This window comes from Cryptomeria japonica, chromosome 8 (genome assembly GCF_030272615.1).
Source record: "Cryptomeria japonica chromosome 8, Sugi_1.0, whole genome shotgun sequence".
Taxonomy (NCBI): Eukaryota; Viridiplantae; Streptophyta; class Pinopsida; order Cupressales; family Cupressaceae; genus Cryptomeria; species Cryptomeria japonica.
In genome coordinates this window covers 110,289,498-110,310,662 of record NC_081412.1, presented here as the reverse complement: position 1 = coordinate 110,310,662, position 21,165 = coordinate 110,289,498, and the positions used below count along the sequence as shown (strand labels likewise).

Below are 21,165 nucleotides of genomic sequence, written 5' to 3'. Positions count from 1 at the left end.
AAATGAACCAAAAAGAATACTTGCAAAAAAATTAACTCAAAAAATCACCTGGATCCACTAGGTTGGATACATGGTCAAAATCCATTGATGTCTCCATCTGGCTCAATTTTAGTGCTTTGGGAATTTGATATGAATCAATGGGAACCAATGGTATACAAGACCATTTGTCAACCCACTCTTCTGATTCACATTCTTCCCACAAAAAATACATTCATGAAGAGCAAAAACATACCATCTATCTCGTATAAATTACCAGTGAACTTGAATTTGAACTCATAAATGAGTGCATGTCACTCGATCCTGCAACTGTACAACAATCTAGATAGTTTTCAATGTTAGATTCAGTAATCAACCAAAAATATCTATGAACCAATGATGTACCTGGATTACCTGGACCCATCATAGACTTACACCATCGCACAATTGTTTCTGCATCTACCAACTCAGCACCACCTTCGTACTTCAATTCTTCCCTGGCTAGGGCTCTTTTCACACATGCTCCTGCACCATCGTGCTCTCCCTTACCATGTCCAACCTCAGTGAAATTCCAAAAATGTTGTACACCACTTGTCACATGCATCCTTGTTGGCCAATAAAACATCCTTCCATTCTTGAATTGTGCGGTGCAATTATCTGACCATATTAAGTGTCGGTTGTATCATATGTTCCTTTCCCTTAAACTATCATAGAAAACTTTAAAGCATCCTTGTGCAAAATCCGATGAATGAGTACGATCATCACTTATGTAGAAGTGATACTCTCTTACAACCTTTCTATCCTCCTTTGTGCTATCATCTGCATGCATGAATGCTATGTGTACAAAAATAGAAACTTGTGTAGAGTGATAATACATGGATTGCACTTCATTTTGAGGTTGTAGAGTATAATTTTCAGCGAAATCAATGATAGAGACAATGGTGCCAAGAGGAAATGTGTCCTTACACAACTTGAATTGCTCATCTAACCATCAAGCTCTATGTGTATGCATTATGTACTCATAAACTAGTTTCTCTTGAAACATTTTCATAAATTGAGCTACACATATATCATTTTTCACTAGCTCACATCTCTTCAAATCTTTTCCATCTTTAACTCCATATGTGACTCTCTTGTATTTTCCAAAAGAAACTAGTTTCGTACCAATTTCATGTGTGCTCTCCAAATGTATGCATCTTGGTAAACGTTGCAAACCACCACATATAGCACAAGAACCTTCCAAACAAGGCATCTTATAATAAATGCAACCATCATGTCTATTACATAACACACTTGAAATAAATTCTCTTGCCGACTTAGGAGGTGCTTGTATATTACATTCCTGCAAAACATCATTAGTGTGCAAAGTAGAACAAATATGACGAAAAATATCATAATGCATGGAAAATTCAATATGCATCCTACAACAACACATGGTGCGTACATGATTAATCTTAATATAAAAAGGTTTTGCCATTTCAAAAAATCTTTGAGAAATTTTTATTTGAGGAAACTTTTGAAGGAATCTTTCATAAAATTTAGTTTGAGTCATATCCAAATAGTGTTTCGCATGTGGCTCACGATTTTTAGACCCAATTCGCCTTCTAACAACATCTCTTTGGTTGGGTGATACTCTTGTGTTGTCATGCCAAAAAATTTTAATTAATGTTTTTAGTGCATCTATAACAACCTTGTCTTTGCGTGGTAGTCTACCCGAGAATGCCCAAAGAGAATTATTGTTAGGTTCCTCTATTTGTTCTCACCTCTTTAATGCTTTACTTAATGTTGTTCTACTAACGTTCAATGACTTACTTGTTTTGCTTATCAAACGATCTTTTTTTATTTTCTTGCTCATTATGGTTGATGTAATGACACATCGAGTAGCATTAGAATCTTTACTACATGATTTTGAACCAATAGATTGATATGCATCAAATAGATTTCTGACAATAGTTCTTTCACTGTTACTTTCAGATGATCTTAGGCCTAGAATTTTCATTGTCTCTCTAAAATTCAAATTTTTAATCATTTGAACAATTAATTGACATCTTGCGGTTTGATTTAAGTTTTTAAAATAGTTTTTCCATATTCTTTTAACCATTCTCCTACAAGTTCGTTCATTCATTTTATTGGGCATTGACTTCAATATATTCTCATCAATGTCAATCAGATACTTTGGTTTCCTACGAATGATTCTAGGAGGTGTTAACATCAGTGCATTATGTACATTCAATTCATCAAGTAGAGAAGGTGTAATATGTTCATCATTTAATTGATTATTCAATGCGCTATCTTCTTCAATTGCATTAGGTTCCAACAGTAAATTATCAAATGTTTCTTCTTCAATTGCATTAGGTTCAAACGGTAAATTATCAAATGTTTCTTCTTCAATTGCATTAGGTGCATTATATTCATTTGGTAAATCGAATTGAGATGTTGAGGTTGACATACCTTCTTCTCCCATTGTTCTTATGTCACACAATTTCTTCATACGCTGCCTTTGTCTTTCCTTTTAAGCCTCTCATTGTTCCATCATTCCTTGCTTGTTCTTTCCCATGGTTGAGATCGGTTGACCTAAATAGAATCATATTATATATATATGTAAAGAAAAGTTCAAAAATAAATAAATAACCATAAGTATGCATCTTATCACTATTTTTTGGAATCAAACTATTAAACAATCAAAATTTAATCATTTGAAACCATGCAAAAACAAAAAACTGATAAAAACAACAATTCAATCATTTGAAATCATGCAAAAAACAAAAAAATCACTTACTTTTATGTATACAATAGTGATAGAAGTGCAGACACAGTTACATTGATAACCGCGTACGCGTTGCTAGGCCATAAAATGTTGGCAAGCCCAATGGTATTCTTGGCTTATGAGTAATAAGTACCGCGTACGCGCTTATGAGTAAAAAGTACCACGTACGCGCTAATAAGCCTTAAAAAGTTATGGAAGGGGTATGGAGGAAGGGAGAGGGAGAGACAGAGAGAAGAGGGGGGGAAGGGAGAGAGAGGGAGAGAGAGGGAGAGAGGGAGAGAGAGGGAGAGAGGGAGAGAACATGGGGGGAAGGGAGGTATAGAGGGAGGGAGAGAGGAGAGAAGAGGGGGGAGGGAAGGGAGAGAGAGGGAGAGAGAGAGAGAGAGAGAGAGAGAGAGAGAGAGAGAGAGAGAGAGGGAGAGAGGGAGAGGAGAGGGGAGAGGGAGAGAGAGAGAGGGAAGGAGGGAGAGGGAGAGGGAGAGAGAGAGAGAGAGAGAGAGAGAGAGAGAGAGAGAGAGAGAGAGAGAGAGAGAGAGAGGATAGGGGAGAGGGAAAGAGAGGGAGAAAGGGAGAGGGAGAGAGAGAGAGAGAGAGGGAGAGAACATGGGGGGAAGGGAGAGGTAGAGGGAGGGAGAGAGGGAGAGAAGAGGGAGGAGGGAAGGGAGAGAGAGAGGGAGAGAGGGAGAGAGAGAGAGGGAGAGAGAGGGAGAGGGAGAGAGAGAGAGAGAGAGAAGAGGAGAGAGAGAGAGAGAGACAGAGATAGAGACAAAGAGGTAGAGGATAGGGGAGAGGGAGAGAGAGGGAGAGGAGAAGGGAGAGGGGAGGAGAGGGGAGAGAGAGAGAGAGAGAGAGAGAGAGAGAGAGAGAGAGTAGAGAGAGAGAGAGAGAGAGAGAGAGAGGGAGGGAGAGGAGAGAGAGAGAGAGAGAGAGAGAGAGAGAGAGAGAGAGAGAGGAGAGAGAGAGAGAGAGAGAGAGAGAGAGAGAACATGGGGGAAGGGAGAGGTAGAGGGAGGGGGAGAGAGAGAGAGAGAGAGAAGAGAGAGAGAGAGATGAGAGAGAGAGAGAGAGAGAGAGAGAGAGAGAGAGAGAGAGAGAGAGAGAGAGAGAGAGGGTGGGAGAGGAGAGAGGGAGAGGGGAGAGGAGAGGGAGAGGGAGAGGAGAGGGAGAGGAGGAGAGAGAGGAGAGGGGGAAGGGAGAGGTGAGGGAGGGAGAGAATACATGATAAAAATCAAAGAGGAAGTTGCAGATAAGAAATAAATCACTTACTTCTATAGAAGTGCAGACACAGTTGCAGCTGGGGTATGATGGAGAGAGAAGAGGAAAGAGGGATGGGGTATGGAGGAGGGAGAGAGGAGAGAGAGAGAGAGAGATGAAGAGAGATGAGAGAGAGAGAGATCGCGAGACTCTCTGTATGTGTTTGAGAGGGAGAGACAATACACTTACATGTGTATATCTATGTTTAATATAATAATATAAACATATAAATATACAATGTCATATATATACATATATAATACTGAATATACACATATTATACAATAGCGTGTATGTGTTTTTTATAGTAAAGATAGCATGTACGTGTTGTTAATTGGGAAACACGCGCGTACGCGCTTCTTACACTATAAATACCCCCCGTACGCGCTTTTTAAACCATATGTACCCCCGTACGTGCTTTTGAATTTTTAGGCTTGGAAATAGGCCTGAATGACAAAGCTACGGATTGGAAGTTTGATTTCCCTCCATTTCTCTCGTTTTTGACGTGTTTTATTTTATCAACTTGGTTTATCGACTTTGTCATCATCAGGTTTACATTTCATAAAGTGGGTATTTCTAAAATTGCCACCATATTTTCACCCATCTTCTGAGCTTTCTAACCATATAATTTTTTTTCATTTGAACAACAATAACATATTATTATTGAATTTCTTTTACTAGTGTCTCCATAGTTCTCACAGACATAGGTGCACCATTTTTTGAATAACTTTTGATATACGTATCCAAATTTTAAAAACTTTATTTATTATTGTAGTGCACTTGATTCTTTACAATTTTAAAAAAATAAATTGTATTTTCGATTTGTTTAGTGCAACTTATGCTTCATGCACGAACAGGTACCAAATTTTTAGGATGTGCTCGATTGGAAAAATCATTAAAAAAAAATACTCAACAAAAAATTACAAAAAAATACACATCTTCTAGTGCTCACTCTTAACTATCTTTATGCCAAAGGATTTGTCAAAATACTAAATCTAACTATGACTTTTTTGATGAGCACGTCAGACACTATGTTATGTTTTTCAGAAAAAAAACAGGGTCAGTTTTTCGTGCACGAAGGATTTGACCCCCTTAATCTTATCCAATTTTGAAAAGGTTTAGTAGTTTGGAAACTAGATTCAAATTACTACAATATTTGTTCTGTGATTATCTTCATATCTTGAGTGGATGACTTTCAAATTTTTCCTCTAAGTCCAGGTTCACCTGATTTCAGAAAAAAAAGTGTCCACTTATACCTCTCTTTTTTACCACCATCTTTGTGCACTTACCCCGCCGCAAGTTCTCAACAAGGAACAACACATAACGTGAAGGTTATGTAGACACATATAACATGCAAATTATGTAGGAAAGCATCTCATAGACTGGACCCTTAGTTGATACAAAAATATCAACAAGAATCACTCAAAAAATTAGATCATTGGAGACAAGAGCAAGGGTGTTCAGACAAGAAGAAGACCTAAAGAACTTAGTAATCAAGCAAACTATTACTTCTTATCCCAAGCTAAACTAAGGACCTTTATGGAAGCTAGAAAAGATGAAATTTGGATAAAGGCAATGGAATAAGAGCTAAACCAAATAGAAAATAATTAGACATGGGAACTAGTACCAATACTAGTAGACAAAAATGTTATAAAAACTAAGTGGGTGTTTAAGAACAAGCTAAATGAAGAAGGAAAAGTCACTAGTAATAAGGTAGGATTAGTTTACAAAGGTTACTCACAAGTTGAAGGTACAAATTTTGAGGAGACATTTTCTCTATTAGGAAGGGTGGAAGCTATAAGAACGTTCCTTGCGTTTGTAAGACATAAAAATTTCAAGGTATATCAAATAGATGTCAAGTCAGCATTCCTAAATGGAGAACATGAGGAATAAGTATATATTGAACAACCAGATGGGTTCAAGTTAATAGATGAACTGGATATGGTTTGTAGATTAAAGAAGGCACTGTATGGAGTCAAGAAAGCTCCTAAAGCTTGGTATGCAAGACTAGAAAGATATGTGTTACGATAAAACTTCAAAAAAGGTATGACCAATAACAATATTTACTTCAATATTGAAGGCAACAAATTATTGATTTTTGTCATGTATGCTAATAACATCATACTTGGAGGAGATGAAAGTGTTTGTAGGAAGTTAGTAGAATTTCATGCAAAAAAAATAAATTAAAATGTCTATGATAGATGAGCTATCATTTTTCCTTGGTCTACAAGTCACTCAGTTAGAAAAGGGCATCTTTATTTCTCAGGCCAAATATATCAATGAATTATTAAAGAAGTTTGAGATGGATGATTCTAAAATAGTTGCCACTCCTTTGGCTAATGGTTGTAAGTTAAGTAAGGATGATGAATCTCTAGGTGTAGATCATAAAAGATATAGATCTATGATTGGAGGATTATTATATCTAACTACCTCAAGACCAGATATTGTGCAAGCTATCTGTTTCGTAGCTCAATAGCATGCCAGCCCTAAGCAATCGCATGAACAAGAAGTAAAGATGATATTTAGGTATTTGAAAGGAATTATGGACTATGGCTTATGGTATAAGAAAGACATGATAATTTCAAAATGAAAGCATATACATATGTTGATTGGGTTCGATGTGCAAATGATAGAAAGAGTATAAGTGATGGTACATTTTTATTGGGAGACGGGTTGGTCACTTGGTTAAGTAAGAAATGGGATTCAATATCATTATCCTCTGTAGAGGTAGAATACATTGTAGCAACATATTTCTATACTCAGGTGATGTGGATGAAATAGACTCTAAAATATATCGAGGCAGTGTATGATGAAGCAATTCCTATTTTGTGTGATAATACAAGTGTTATTAATATTTTAAAGAATCTAGTAATTCATTCAAGGACTAAACATGTTGCAATCAGATATAATTTCTTAAGAGAGAAGGTTCCAAGGAAGGACATAAGATCAAAATATATACCTACTAAGGAACAAATTGTAGATATATTTACCAAAGAATTGGCAAAGGATATCTTTAAGTATCTTTTCTAAAAGTTGGGAGTCAATGCCCCCCCTCTTTTAAACTAGATGCATTCAAGTGGTGCATCCTTCTAGGGGGATTTCTAGAGTTCATCCTTTTCTCCTGGATTGATGCAATGACTTCTCTTAGGGGGAGTAGTAAGCATTGTAATCTTGAGAAATAAAATATAGTAGAGTACCCTTTTTCATTGATGTCGAAGGAGGAGAGAGTTACAAATTGGGAGAGAAATTAGTTGAATGTTCTCCTCATTGTTGGTGATGTTGCCATAAATGCAAAGGGAGAGAATGTTGGAAACTTGAGTTGTTGTGTTGTATTGTCATTAATGTCAACTTGTCTTATCTTTTCATTGATGTCAGCTTGTCTAAAGTTATCGTAGATGTTTAAGGAAGGATGTTGTAGTGGAATTTCCAATATGCAGGAAAGACTATTTATGTGTTCCGGTACTATTGAATTATCTAGTGCATATGCTCATGTATTTTTAAAGGGTTATACAATAGAAGTCTTAATGTGAAAGAAATAATATTTAATATCTCAATGGAAGAATTCCTTACATTCCTCTATCATGTGAAGATTATATGTTATGGGTCTACATATAATGTCTATGCTCTATGTACATTGCACTTTCTATTTCACAAGTCCTCTACTACTCAGCTGGTAGAGTTGGTTATTGTTTCTTGTAACAGTAAGGTTGTTTGTCATAATAGGTCTGGAGTATGAATGGTCGCTTATGGATATGTGGATTTAGGTGTTGTGGTTTGAAGCATTTATTCATGTGATCTATGTAGTGTTCCAATTCTATTTTTAGGTGGCAACTTGATCAACTAGTGAATTTATGATGTTTTGAGTTTTATGTGTCATCTATTCTGGTCTCGAACTGATTGTGATGTTGCATTATACAAGGATCATATTATTTTGGTCTATATGTTCCTTGATGGTTGAGTTTGGATGTTAATATGTCTCATCGTGGCATGTGTAGATCAGCATTGAGTTTCATGTACTGTAAAATATTTTTTAGGCAAACTAGTTGGTGTGCTTCATTGTTCAACTATGTATGTTTCATTTAATGTTGACCTTAGAGGATGTGCTAGTGTGTGTGGTTCATTGGAATTGTTTGGAAATGTATTATAATATTTTTGGGTCCTCTCTATCTCCTAAAGTGGATTGTATTTGATATTTTAGGTCCAACTAGTCGAATTTATGTAATAATGTATATCATATCTGTCGCTAACCCAGTTAAGGGTGTTGATGATTAATCTTGGTTATAAAAGAGTGTGGATGTATTAGTGAGTGTGTGGAATGGGTGTGAATTGATTTTCCAAAGGTGTGAAAGTCCTATACAAATGATATGGTATTGGAGATGTGTGAAAGACTATTGTAAAGAGCTTTGATGATGATATTCTTAATGTAACAAAGTTCAAATATAGTTTTTTTAAATCAGAAGAGTTTGTTATGATATTGAACCCTTGACACATTGGTTCAAGGTCAATTTCATGATCAAGAGATCTTATTCATTCTAATTCAGCTATACCATTCTCTATTTGGAAGATAGTGAGTCTCTTGGCAGCTTTTTGTATCTTCCCCTGAAATGGTGACTTTAAGCCTTGCAAGTCTGCATCATTTCCTAAGGTTGTGCACCTTAGTTTTGCAAGTTCTATTAGGAGCAGAGTGTTCTAGAGACAATATTGTAACATATTATATTTATGTTGTGAGTTTGATTCTCCCCATGGTTTTTGCCTAAATGGGTTTTCCAGGTAAATCTAGTGTTCATGTATTTGGTGTGCTTAATTCTTTCATTATTTATTTTTTCTCGGATTATATGCTTGTGGTTTAAATTTTGAAGATCAATATTTAAGTGTTTGAAGGTCTAGACTAATTCACCCTTCCCCCTCTTAGTCCTATGGTGTGTTCAATAGTAATTCATGTTGTGAGAACACATTATCCATTTTTGTTTCATGTATATGGTCAATAAAAGTTACTATATCATTTGGTCTAGCAGAAGGTGATACAACTACCTTTTGTAAGACTTCTTGGGGCATCCCATGGTATGTAAGTGAAGTTTGAATCAAAACCCAAAGGAAGATCTTCGCTAGAGTGGCACAAAGTTTCTCAACAAGATCATACTCCTTACTAAAATGTTGTAAGAAATGAGGGGTGAAGGAAGAAAAGGTTGAGAAGAAGGAAAATAATTGAATCTTTCTTGGTGTTACAAGTGTTATATGTGTGAGCTACTATATGATAATCAGGGTGTTGTAACACTTGTTGATTCATCCTATCTCTTTGAGTGAGTTGTTTTGTGAAGTTTAATATGTAGTTAGGAGGTTTGGTTGGATTCTTAATGCCTTTTAGAAGAAGCATAGGTTTGTTTTGAGATTAATAGGCATCTTGGTGAATATGGATAATAATTAGAGATTTTGCATGGTTAGAAATATGGATATCATTGACTTGAAATTGATTGGGATTTTTATTCACCAAGGCTTCATCATTAGAGAGAGAGAATTGGAACACATTGTTAATGATATCCTCCTCTTGCACCAAAACATGCTCATGAGTGGGACCAATTTTAGGAGAGGGACATGCATGATTTACCAATACTTCATCTCTAGAAGAGGTTTCATTAAAGTGAATGTTAGGTAAAGTTTCATAAATGGAAGTCTCAATGGTATCATCCTCTTTCACTATGATATCCTCATGGGTAGCGCCATGATTCATCAATACTTCATCTCTATAAGAGAGATCATTGGAGTGAATATAAGGTAATGTTTCATTAAGGGGATTAATCTTTTGTATCATAATGTCATCCCATTGCACCAAGGTACTCTCATGGGGAGGTACATTTTAAAAGAATCAACATCATTCTTCAATGCTTCATCCCAATGAGAGAGATCATTGAGAAAAGTGTTAAAAATATCTTCTTGCACCAAAATATCCTCATTAGGGAGAGAAAATTTGGGAGAGGTATAAGGTGATATAAGAGAGGCTAAGGAAACATCACATGCATCAAATATATTGGTTGTAGAACTACTAGGAAAAACATATTGTAGAGACAAGACAATAGAAGGCTAACATTTTATCTCAAATGTGATGACATGGAATGGGATCTGGGAAAGTGGCTCAAATTTTTTTTTAGCTACGTGAAAATATTATAAAATATCTTTTTTTGTCTATGATGTCTAATGCAATGAAACAAAATTTCTTTCTAACATACACAATTAATAGAGAAACAATGCGATTAAATAAATAATTCAAGTACATAAGCAATTAATTCAAAAAGTGAATGCATCTAAATCTAAAAATTTCATACAAAAATCAGATCTAAAAAATTAGAAATTGTACAAGTTTAAGAAGAGTCGGGTTCACCAAAATGAAATGTTGTAAAATGGGATCTTAGTCTAGAGATATAAATTAGGACTCAAATCAACATCTTTTCATTAGGGGAAATAACCACCAAGATCTAGCTTCCTCCCTAAAGGAAACTTGGATGTTGTGTATGATTATTTCCTCTTTTTGTGTTTGATATGATTTGATATCAAGATGCAAGAATTGGGTAAAATACTATGAAATCGATAGTAATTAGCATAAATAGATAAATATAGAACTGAAATTCAACTCAAAAGTACAAATCTAGAAATGAGAAAAAAAAGTGAACCTCTCACTAAACTCTAGACCTGAAATAGTCATTATATGGAGCTATGTGCCATATTCCTAACATGTGTCCAGCGAGTTGAGGCTTTGAATCTTAGATCGAGAGATTTTGTAGCTTTCTCTCTTGAGGATTTTGCTTGTTTGAAATCTAGAATTGTGTGTCTTGATCTACTCTATACAAATTTCCAACTTTCTATCATCGAATCTGTAAGATGTACATAAAAAAGATGGAAGATGTTGTGCTATATGGTAGTTTACCTAGGTTAAACCTCAGGTAGGAAATAACCTTGACTATAGTTATGATTGATTATAAAAGGGAGCTTACCCCTGGTAGCATAGAGGCCAAATTTGAAGTGAAATGCTAAATTGATAATATTATACCTTTTGATTGATAATGGTGGTGATGCAATTTAGATGTGTCCTCCAAGTGTTGATGCAATAAAATGATAAACAATATAAAAAACCATCATGAAAACATACTTGAAGATAAGTTGTTGTAGCTTGATGCTCATTGTAATCAAATTTTCTCTTGAATGAATGGTTGAATGAAATTTGTGTATTATGAAAAGATTATCAAATGAATTAGAGATGATGCCTTTATATAGGTTTCTTGAGGTATTTTAACTTTTAGGTTGACTTCCAATGGTCATGTCAAAATATCATGATTAGAACAACGTTTCGGATCACACTCCGTGATCCATCATCAGGATGATAAATAGAGCATAAGGAGATAAAAAATGTAAGATGTAGACCAATAATCAAATTAAAAAGGAGACAGGAGGGAGGGAAAGGAGAGGGGTGGTATTACATGAAAACCTAGGTACAAAAAGAAACAACAAGACAAGGCCCAAAGGGAAACCAAGAGTCAAAAGGAATAACCAAAAATATTAAAAAAAGAGAGAAAAGAATAGTAAATAAATAAATAAATAAAAGACAAGTTAAAAATTGAACAAAGGAAAAGAAACAGATACAAATAAAAAATTAGAAATAATAAGAATAAAACTCTTGTGTTTGTGTGTTCTCGCCCCTTTTGGGGAGACTATGGAGCTAGGCACCATAGTCCAGCTTGAAAAGGGAAAACTAAAGGTGGTTGCAGAGTGCACAAGCCTATGACATTGGAATAGGTCACCTCATAAGCATATGACGATAAGACCAAAATGGGCTAAAAGGACCTAGAAGGAGGCACACTAAAGCAAGGGCCTTGAAAGGCGTGTGAAATTGTAAGGGGTTACACTTTACGACACCACACTATGTTATTATATGAATATAAAGTGAACCTATGAACTTTACTAGAAGGCAAATAGTTTAACTCAAATCCTTCCCATGTACCTCCATAAGCATTTACGTGTGTTAAATAAATAGGCATAATCCTATTAGGAATTTCAATTGTCCTAAGAAGTCATCAAATTATGAATTTCAGACAATTCTTGGTGTTATTATTATTTCTAAACATGTGACAATACCACTTAATGAAGTGATGAAATAGTTGCTTCATAACTATAATGTACTAGTGATTATGAGATTACTTTCAATTAAATTAATAATTCAAAAATCATCATCAATTATTACAAAACCACCACTAATGATTAAAAACACCCTTTATATTATAAATCAATAATTTAACACAAAATTACCTAAACCTTTATTTTCTTAGTTATTTAATGTACAATTTTTTCCTAAATTGTATTCCATTTCTCCAGTAAAACCAGCTTATCTTTTTTACTTATCAAAATTGACTAATAATATTCCTATATACAATATCAATACAATTGTACAACATTGACTAAATAATAGAAAAAGTTATAATCAATATAGTTTTGTGAATATACATTGAATAATAAAAATGTGTGGTCATTTTTATCTTTTAAACTTTAATGACAGCTATTGCTATTTGAAAATCTTCGTCCATTTTTTTATAATTACTTAATTAATATATTAATCTTTTTGAAAAAGAAAACAAATGTGATGAACTATCCACCACTAATCATGTGTGTAATTTAAATGGTGAAAATGTTTATCTTACTTATATTAGATGATTTGGTCAACAAAATATAATGTTAAGTTAAAATAAAAATAATAAAATAATGCAACCAATGATGTAAATTTTCCTCGTGAATACTTTAAAACATTTGAAAGGTACAACCTAATGTTTTCACTAGATGCACCTAATCTAGAGCCAATAGTTAAATCATCATGTTAAAGCTTGTCAAATTCTATGGGATAAATGAGACAAAAGAAATCCACCGTTACATAAAACCATGGTTTTAAAACTATTTAAATTTGATGTACAACTTGATATTTTTAAGATTTTGTTTTCTTAAATTATAATATTTTCCAATTATCCTGGAATCCCATGGTGATGTATGTGATGTTAGAGCTGGAGAATATTTTAAAACAAATTAAAAGCAAAATAATTAGGAGTTTAGAATATAGTTTTGATTTTTTAGATTAAATTAGTTATAATTTAAAGGTTTGCAATCCTTAGAATATATGTTGAAAGGAAATTAAAAATTAATAAGGGTCACGGAAAGTTACATGGACAAATTCACTGCTTTATGACAGCTTTTATCCACATGGCAACATATGAATTCAATTTATGAGGACTTTTTGAATAAAAGATGAAAGGTGTACTTGATTAGACGTGTGTTTAGTCTGGAACATACATTTTCTTGTCCAGGTCCATTTCCCAGTTGCAAAATGACAAGCAAGCTTTCTAAATATTCATTTTTAAAACACATATACAACAAGAGAAATCTACTTTTGTTATTGAATTCACAGAGTGTCAATACATGTCTTTATCATCTTAAAAAAAAAAGGAGAAGCTTTTGTCATATCTTAATCATAAAAAAGAATACCACAAGAAACTCTTCAAATCCGTCTGAATCCTTCCTGATTTGGATGGATATCTTATCAACTCAAATGGAAAACACTTGATCAACACACAACCATATGCAGACTGGTTTAGGGGAGGAAATAACTTGAAGTTACAAAGCTGTTATGGATTTGTTCTCTTCTTTCTGATGATAGATCATAGAGTTTGATTCCAAACGTCGAGGAAATAAACTCACACAGTTGATACCAAAAACTAAGCACAATTAAAACAACACTTTTGTTACAGCTTTAATGTAGTATGAGAGGAATTAACTTGAAGTTATAAAACTGAAACAAAGTTGTTCTTGTCTTGTTCTCTTGTTTTGGATGATGGATCGTAGAGTTTGATCCAAAACGTGAAAATGAACTCACAATTGATACCATAAATTAAACACAATTAAAACAAAGCTTTTATTAGAGTTTAACTTCCATTTAATAGGTAAGCCAATATGATTAACCAGGAAGGAAGCTGTTCACAATGTTTTATGGGTACACTGTACCATTTTTAACACCATGATGATCAGACATAATAGAGTGGGAATGTACTATAGATAAAGCAAAGTGGTAAAAAAAACCTGCATTATATTTCCACAGCTTCATCTCTTATGGATACATATAATGTTTCTCTTGCCAAGGCCTATCAAGAATATGTATAACAAACAGTAAATGTAGAGGAAAACTGAAATTGGAAAACTACCCTGAAGTACAATAGTTGTGAGAGCATTTAAAACCCACGAGCAAAAGGGTCAAAGGGTCTCTTCCATGGTATGCATTAATGACTCCATTCTTCTATACTATAGACATGGTACGGTGGGAATATGTGATCTTGAAGGAATAGTCATTGGGAAGGAATCCTGCTAAATTCTTATAAGCAATAAATGCTTCTGCATTTGATCTGGTATGCAGATCATTCGTACCATATTCTCCCGCTTCAAATAAGATGCTTTGAACAGGAGATCTCTAGAATGAGAATGTACTACAAATATATGGAGACATGAGCCTCCCTTGCTTTCAATTCATGGTGTTGGAATGGATTATATTGAAAATCTGATGCACTGCTGTTGCAATTTCATCAGCCGAGGTCAACTGGCATTCATCTTCAATCTGCACAAGAACAAAACCCATATGAAAATTCATTTTCAAGAAATCAACTCTATTTAGCGTGAATGCTCCACTTAAACCATCCAATAGATCAGTTGGTTTTTAACTAAGATAAACATCTTACCAGGCAATAGAAAATGCCATTTGGCATTGTAAATTGGGAGGATCATCTATAAAAAGGTAATATGATTATACTATTAATAGTAAGAAAATGAGCATAAATAAAATTTCATATGGATTAGTCACACAAATGGGTTCTACGGATAGTGCCTATCAACCCATTTGGTCCCAATAAGAAAAACTCTATCTGACTAATCCTTTAACACAGAATTTTCATGTCTAATCTAGTGAAAAAAATGAGAATCCTAGAGGTTTTCTCTTTTTTTTTTTACCTTGACATTAAATGAATAGAGAACTGTCTGGTCTATAGTGGTTATGTTGAGGTGCAAAATCGTCATGCGAAGACTTTGTAAAGCAGCAATGGTTTTGAGAAGTTGTCCAGGCCTCTTTTGAGATAGAATTTTGAGGCTTGCATGAGTTTCTATCATGGTGACCTCTATATCTGCCACTGCAGACTTATTCTCTGCAATCAGATCGCTGGTAACATCATTGAAAGAGTCACTGGTGTTTTTCCACTGTGCAGAGTAGGATGTATACTGTGGAGATTGGAAGAAGCCATTGAAGGGAATGGGAGAATTGGGACTGTAACCTAATTCCTCAGACTCGCGCCTTCTCTTCTGGGCTTGAAGTGATTGCAATAGCTGTTCAAGTTCTTTCACAAAATCTATGGCACCACCAATAATAGATGCCTGATCTCCCTGCATATTTAGAAACATTCCATTAGAAGGCCAAGCATAATATTGGGTACAACTGTAGAACTAAAGTTTGCAGAGAAATCGTACTACATGAAGCCAAAAACAAAACAAAGAAAGAAATCATCTCTGAAATCAGAGTAGACTAGACGGCGTCACAGCATCCACGTTTCAGTTTCATGACAATCAAAGGAAACTTAAACAAGAGCTTAAAACTTAATACATTAAATATTAAAAACCCACAAGAATCAGACAAAGCCAAAAAGTATTTATTTTTATTCGCAGACAGGCTTTACAGAGATACTGTAAACTAAGCTTGAAGGATTCATTTAAGCATGAAAAATGCCCCTACTCTTTGAATGTAGGATCCAGGCATGAGAGAACGTAAGACAGACAGATGCTCGTTCATCTGCTTGCGTCTATTGCGTTCCACAGCAATATGAGTCATTCTTTGGCTCTCTACTTCTTCACTGTTCTTGCAGGTTTTGGACCGTTTTCTCTTCCTTCTCTCCCTGCCCTCCATTCTTGTACCTACAAAAAAATGGCCTCTTTCGTTAAATTTATGCAGTTGTACTTGAATTATAGTAACAATCAAGAACACCTTACAGTGGATTAGTTACATGAATCTAGCTCTATATATTGCAACAAGTTTGATGCAGGCAAACAGATTAGCTCTTCTGTCATATTTTTGTTAGCAAATCTTAAATCACGGTAGGCATTTTTTATCTTAAATCTATGACCGTTCTTTGTTTTTCTTTTGGTCTGTATCCCCATTTTGACTGGTGGGTGTATGGCTATTTCTAGCAAAATAAAAACCCAAAGGCATTTAATCTGCATAACATTAGCTCATGACATCACAGCACTTCGCATATTGTAAGCTACACTGTAAAACGTAATTTGCCAGTAACCATTTTGATAATGATCCTAATCATTGATCTAAAATCTGTTCAAGAATCCTCTCGAATAAAATCACTTTGAAAACCATATTTGCAAATTCTATAACATCTTTGATTAAGTGTATACTATATATATTAAGAAAAGAAGAAGCTGGGCTTGGGCTTATTATCAGTTTTGAGTGTTTCAATTCTACTCCTCCATAAGTGGGTGAGTTTGCTCATACCTGCAAACTGGGCTGGCTTAGTCATTGGTTCTGAAGAAGTTACAAATGCCCCACCGGTGCAATTCTCAGAAGAAGAATTGACAGTCACACAAGAATTAGGCTCATGTAGTGTAGAGGAGCTAACACCTTCTTCTATTGCCTCTGAGCCAGATTGATCTTTGGCCTCGGTCTTCAAATCAGAAACATGAGTAATGCAGCTTTCGAGCTCAAAAAGCTGCTGCTGCTGTTGCTGCTGCTGCTGCTGCATCTGTCCCAAAATGTTCAAGTTCTCGGATGCATAAACGTACTGATTATTTCCATGAATCCCAAAAACGGATTCATCATGAGAGAGAGGAAAGTTCAAAAGCTGCTGAAAGCTATGTTGCCATGGCTTATGTCGTTTCTCCAGTTGGTCCAGAGCAGCCAGCTTTTCTTCCATGTCGTCAGCGAGAGAGCAGCTGTTATTTGTGATCCCTTCCAACATCTGGAACAACGCCAGGCCTCCTGTTCCTTCTGGATGATAAAAGCCTCCTTCTTCTTCATCAGGAGGCCCAAGAAAGACTTGGGATGTTGAGTTTAAGGCTTCTAAAACCATGACTTTGCTCTTTTTCTGATCGACAATGTCCCAGGAAAAATGATTCTCTGTCTATCACAATGCATACAATTGTGGCTTTTTTAATACCTGCAAGCAAGGCAAACATGTTCTATGAATACAATATTATTTCTTTGACTAAGCAAATTCATCCATTTATTCACATATTCTTTGCTGCGATGCAATGTAATAATTCATTCTGCAGTAAACACACGAAGTGAACGTGGCAGGAACTTGCATTCCTCATAATTTTTCCTTTATTGCACACGTTGCATCCATTCGCAAAATGAGGAATTTATTAGCCAAAAAAAGACAGCAAAGGTAGAACCTTTATTGCTCTCTGAAAAAAAAGTTCTGTTTAGACGTCTGTCATAAACTAATTTGATGATGTAAGGAGTCTCCACTATTGTGTTAAGAAGAAAAATAAAATAAAAACTCTGACCAAGAAGATGATCTTATGGATAGTGCAGCCAAACTAAGGTCTAGAATATGCGGGGCAAAAGAATTACAATGCAGTTGCTGAGTAAGACCATATTTCATGCAGAGAAAGATTATTCAAGGCAAGCTGCAGCTTTCATTTTACAATCAATTGAATCACTGCAAATGCTTTACATACAATGCCACTAACTCCTTTTACTGGAGGGTTTCTGAACTGACTGCAAAGCATAAGAGCTATGATAGATCTTAGCCCAAATGGAGGAAAAGAAAGCGCTGTAAGCTATGAAAATTAGTAGAGAAGTTAATGAACAAATATCATCAGAGAAGAGACGACAACCAGGCAATGAAATGATCACATGAGGAGGATAACTAGTGATGGGTGAGCTTCTGAGCTACTCAAGGGGACACTAAAGCAAGCAATAGGATATGGATTTACTCGCAATAGAATCATTCCCATTTCTAAAAGTGTGACGCAAACAGTACAATTTATAGACTTCTTTGCGCTCTAATAATTATGTTCAATGTCCTAGATAAATTGTTTGGCATTCGTCATGGCATAAGTGGGTAAGGAAAACAATACCCAAGAATCGCCTAGGAAGAATGGGTAGTAGTAATAGTGATGGAGATCAAAATGAAATGGGGAATATAATTAGTAACTGAAATGATGAAAAGGAGAGGACTACTAATGAGTGTACTTCAGAAAGGCCATACTGAACCAAGCAGTATGACATAAGACATGGATTTTCTTGCAGTAGAATCGGTCGTATCCATATCTGAAAAAAATAGCATCAGAACTACTCAACAATTACGGTCAGTAATGTATGAACTGCAAGTCCACAACCATAATGAATGAATTCCACAACTTCACCAGAATATCCTGGACTCTACTAAACCAAAGATGAATTAGTGGGTTACATTAAAACAAAAAGAATCTAAAACCTCTAATGCTTCTCCATGTACCAAAAGTTAGCTTGGTAGTGTGGAAAGAAGACAATAAAGTGCCAAGGAAAAAGCAAATGGATTCTATCCATGATTTGTCCACTCACCTATAGCCAGAAGCATGGACTTGATTCTGAAAGAACAAGTGGAATGAATTCATATTGTCCTTGCAGATATCTGGAAAACACCATTAAAGTGTAGAAAACTCTCATCTCAGGGTATTATGGTAAAACAATTAACAAGGAGGGAACTTAGGACACCAAATCCTATGGCAATCTAATTAATCAGTGCCCAATAAAGGAAAAGAGAGTAAAGACAAGTAAAGATCTAAAACAGACTTGACTAAGTAATTTTGCAGGCCAAAAAGTATTACTCAGTAGTCTGCCATTGAAGAAGAATTCAGTCAGCCCATCATAAAAGTTTGCAGCGGCGGCAGCAGCATTTAGAGATTACCTTCAAAAGCTCTGCGACAACAACAAGATCATCATCATCATCATTATCATCATCATCATCCAGTTGTTGATAAACAGCTGACAGCACAGGACAACATTAGGACCCTACAAGCCTTCTCTACTGTCCTCACATATCAAAAATCTTATATATGTATGTATTTATATATCTATATTTATGTGTAAACCAGTTTAGCCAGCCGCTCAGCTCAACTCAACTCCACTCCACTCCACTCCATTCCAATCTAATCCAACACCCAAATCCTTTTTTCTCAATCTAATCCAACACCCAAATCCTTTTTTTTCTCAATCTAATCCAATACCCAAATCCTTTTCTCTTTCTCAATCTATAAGCTTGGGGCAGGCACACATAATAAGTCTGATCAACACACAACACACCCTTTTTATGATCACCGCTGACGTCGAAAAGCGTGTTGGACAATTTAAAAAAAATCTGTAAAACAGCGTTTCAGAGGTCTCAATCATAACCCGCTTCAACACACCCACACAATCAGTCAACATCCTCCTTGCTTTGCTTTTCCGAAACGCATTAATATTCCACAACGACGTATGTGAAGCGAATAAAATTAAAAAAGGAGAAATTAAGAGTTGAGACAAAATGCTCAGGGCCCCTCCTCATGCAAGAAACGGTATCCTTAGACAAAAACGACAAGCAATAAAATGTACCCACTTTACTCACCTCCATTTTATACTCAGAACTCTGCTGCACACTACTTAAGGTACACTTACCCTTATATATTACAATAGAAGCCCCTAGACTAGTTCTATACAATACAATACAAGACTCTCGTAAGTAGTGCAATTACAAGTTACAAACCACCCCTTCAGTTGACATCTCACTCTCCAAACCACTGCTCCTACTGTAGTCTACAGGCTTAGCCTTCCTTTCTTTAGACATGTCAGTGCTATATCCCATGCAACTCCGCCTTTCTGTCCAACCTTTTCCTTACAACTGCCAAACCCTAGCGTTAAAACCTATCATGGGAATACAGATTTTTTTCATGGGAATACAGATTTTTTTATCTTTCTCTACTGCTACAAACTATAATCTCACAGTTGATTGTCCATAGGTGTTTGTCTTATTGAATTCTTTTGTGGTTGTCATGAACGCTATTGTGGGATCCAAACTTTTCAAGTTAAGGTACACCTTTAAACATTTAGGTCTCACCAAGTTACACAAACTTTTTAATCGAATAAAATGAATGAAGTTTAAAATGTCATGCAGGGGATGAATTTGGCAGCTCTAGAACTGTATCTATGTGATGTAAAGTACAAGAAGTCTTTTAAAGATATGGGTTGGGACTATGGGTAATTCTAAAAATATGTAGATGTTTTTTAGTTGCAATATTCTTCATATGATGACTAGTATATAAATGATGGATTATGGAGTGTGATCTAAAATGTTTATGTAAAAACTAATACACAGTTTAATCAAGAAATCTAGAGACGTGTATAAATGATGTGTTTTGATATAAAATTTCATAGATAGTCTAAGTTTTATTTAATTTCATTTATACATAGTTTAGGGCTTCTTTGGATTCTATTACTTTCACTCACATCCCTAGAGGGTGGAATGGAGTAGTGTATTGTTTGGCCAAATGGACTTTGGATCAAATGCAAAACTAGAATATTGTGGATAAGGGTCAACTACCATTGGGTTTGTCTCAACAGCTAGATCACTCAGTGGATCTTGATAGAGTTGTTTGATGCCCTTGCTTTGTATTTCTTTTTCTTTGAATAAATTTTAACCCCTCTTTTATTGAGAGAGTTTAGGGGCTAGTTATGTTTTCTAGTTTATCCATTCATTTTCCTAGGTTAAATTGTAATGAATGCAGAATCAACCTAATTCAATTCTTTAACTTGAAAATAATCCTAATTTTGTTAATTTAAATTCAAATAATTTGCTTATGTTCCCTTCCTTCTCCTCATTTGTCTGTGTTGACTTGAGCATAAAATCTATTAACTAATGGATGAGGGTGTTGTATTTAAGGACAAACCTTAACTTCAGTCTTATACATTTGAATTTATCTAATTTCATTTTCACATATTTTAGGGACTAATTATGATTTCAATTTTATCAAATACATTTTCATAGGTTAAATCCACAAGTCTATAATCAATCCAGTTCAATTCTATGACTGTGGAAATAACTCTACAATTTTATAATTGAAATTCAAATATGGGC

The 21,165-nt window shown here is 35.1% G+C and overlaps 1 protein-coding gene across 6 annotated transcripts; it reads right to left on the bottom strand.

The window, feature by feature from the left end:
* Nucleotides 1–14,091: 14,091 nt before the first annotated feature.
* LOC131062439 (transcription factor bHLH57) lies at nt 14,092–19,361 on the bottom strand. 6 transcript variants are annotated; one of them, XM_057996102.2, is made up of 6 exons: nt 18,884–19,361; nt 18,618–18,687; nt 16,563–17,223; nt 15,795–15,973; nt 15,023–15,448; nt 14,092–14,633 (listed from the first exon to the last, which is right to left on the bottom strand). In XM_057996102.2, the coding sequence occupies exons 3-6, from the start codon at nt 17,134–17,136 to the stop codon at nt 14,541–14,543; spliced, it is 1,272 nt and encodes a 423-aa protein (XP_057852085.1). In that variant the 5' UTR covers nt 17,137–17,223; nt 18,618–18,687; nt 18,884–19,361; the 3' UTR covers nt 14,092–14,540. The 6 variants fall into 6 exon arrangements, with proteins under 6 accessions (XP_057852085.1, XP_057852084.1, XP_057852082.1 ...); XM_057996101.2 differs by having other exon boundaries at nt 18,618–19,361; XM_057996099.2 differs by lacking the exon at nt 18,618–18,687.
* Between the last annotated feature and the right edge of the window lie 1,804 nt (nt 19,362–21,165).

Excerpts from the sequence above, each read along its gene's own strand:
- LOC131062439 (XM_057996101.2), bottom strand. The coding sequence starts at position 17,136 with ATGGTTTTAGAAGCCTTAAACTCAACATCCCAAGTCTTTCTTGGGCCT. Across the intron at positions 15,449-15,794 it reads CTGGATCCTACATTCAAAGA|GGAGATCAGGCATCTATTAT; the intron begins GTAGGGGCATTT and ends CTAAATATGCAG. Across the intron at positions 14,634-15,022 it reads TCTATTCATTTAATGTCAAG|ATTGAAGATGAATGCCAGTT; the intron begins GTAAAAAAAAAA and ends GTTCTTGTGCAG.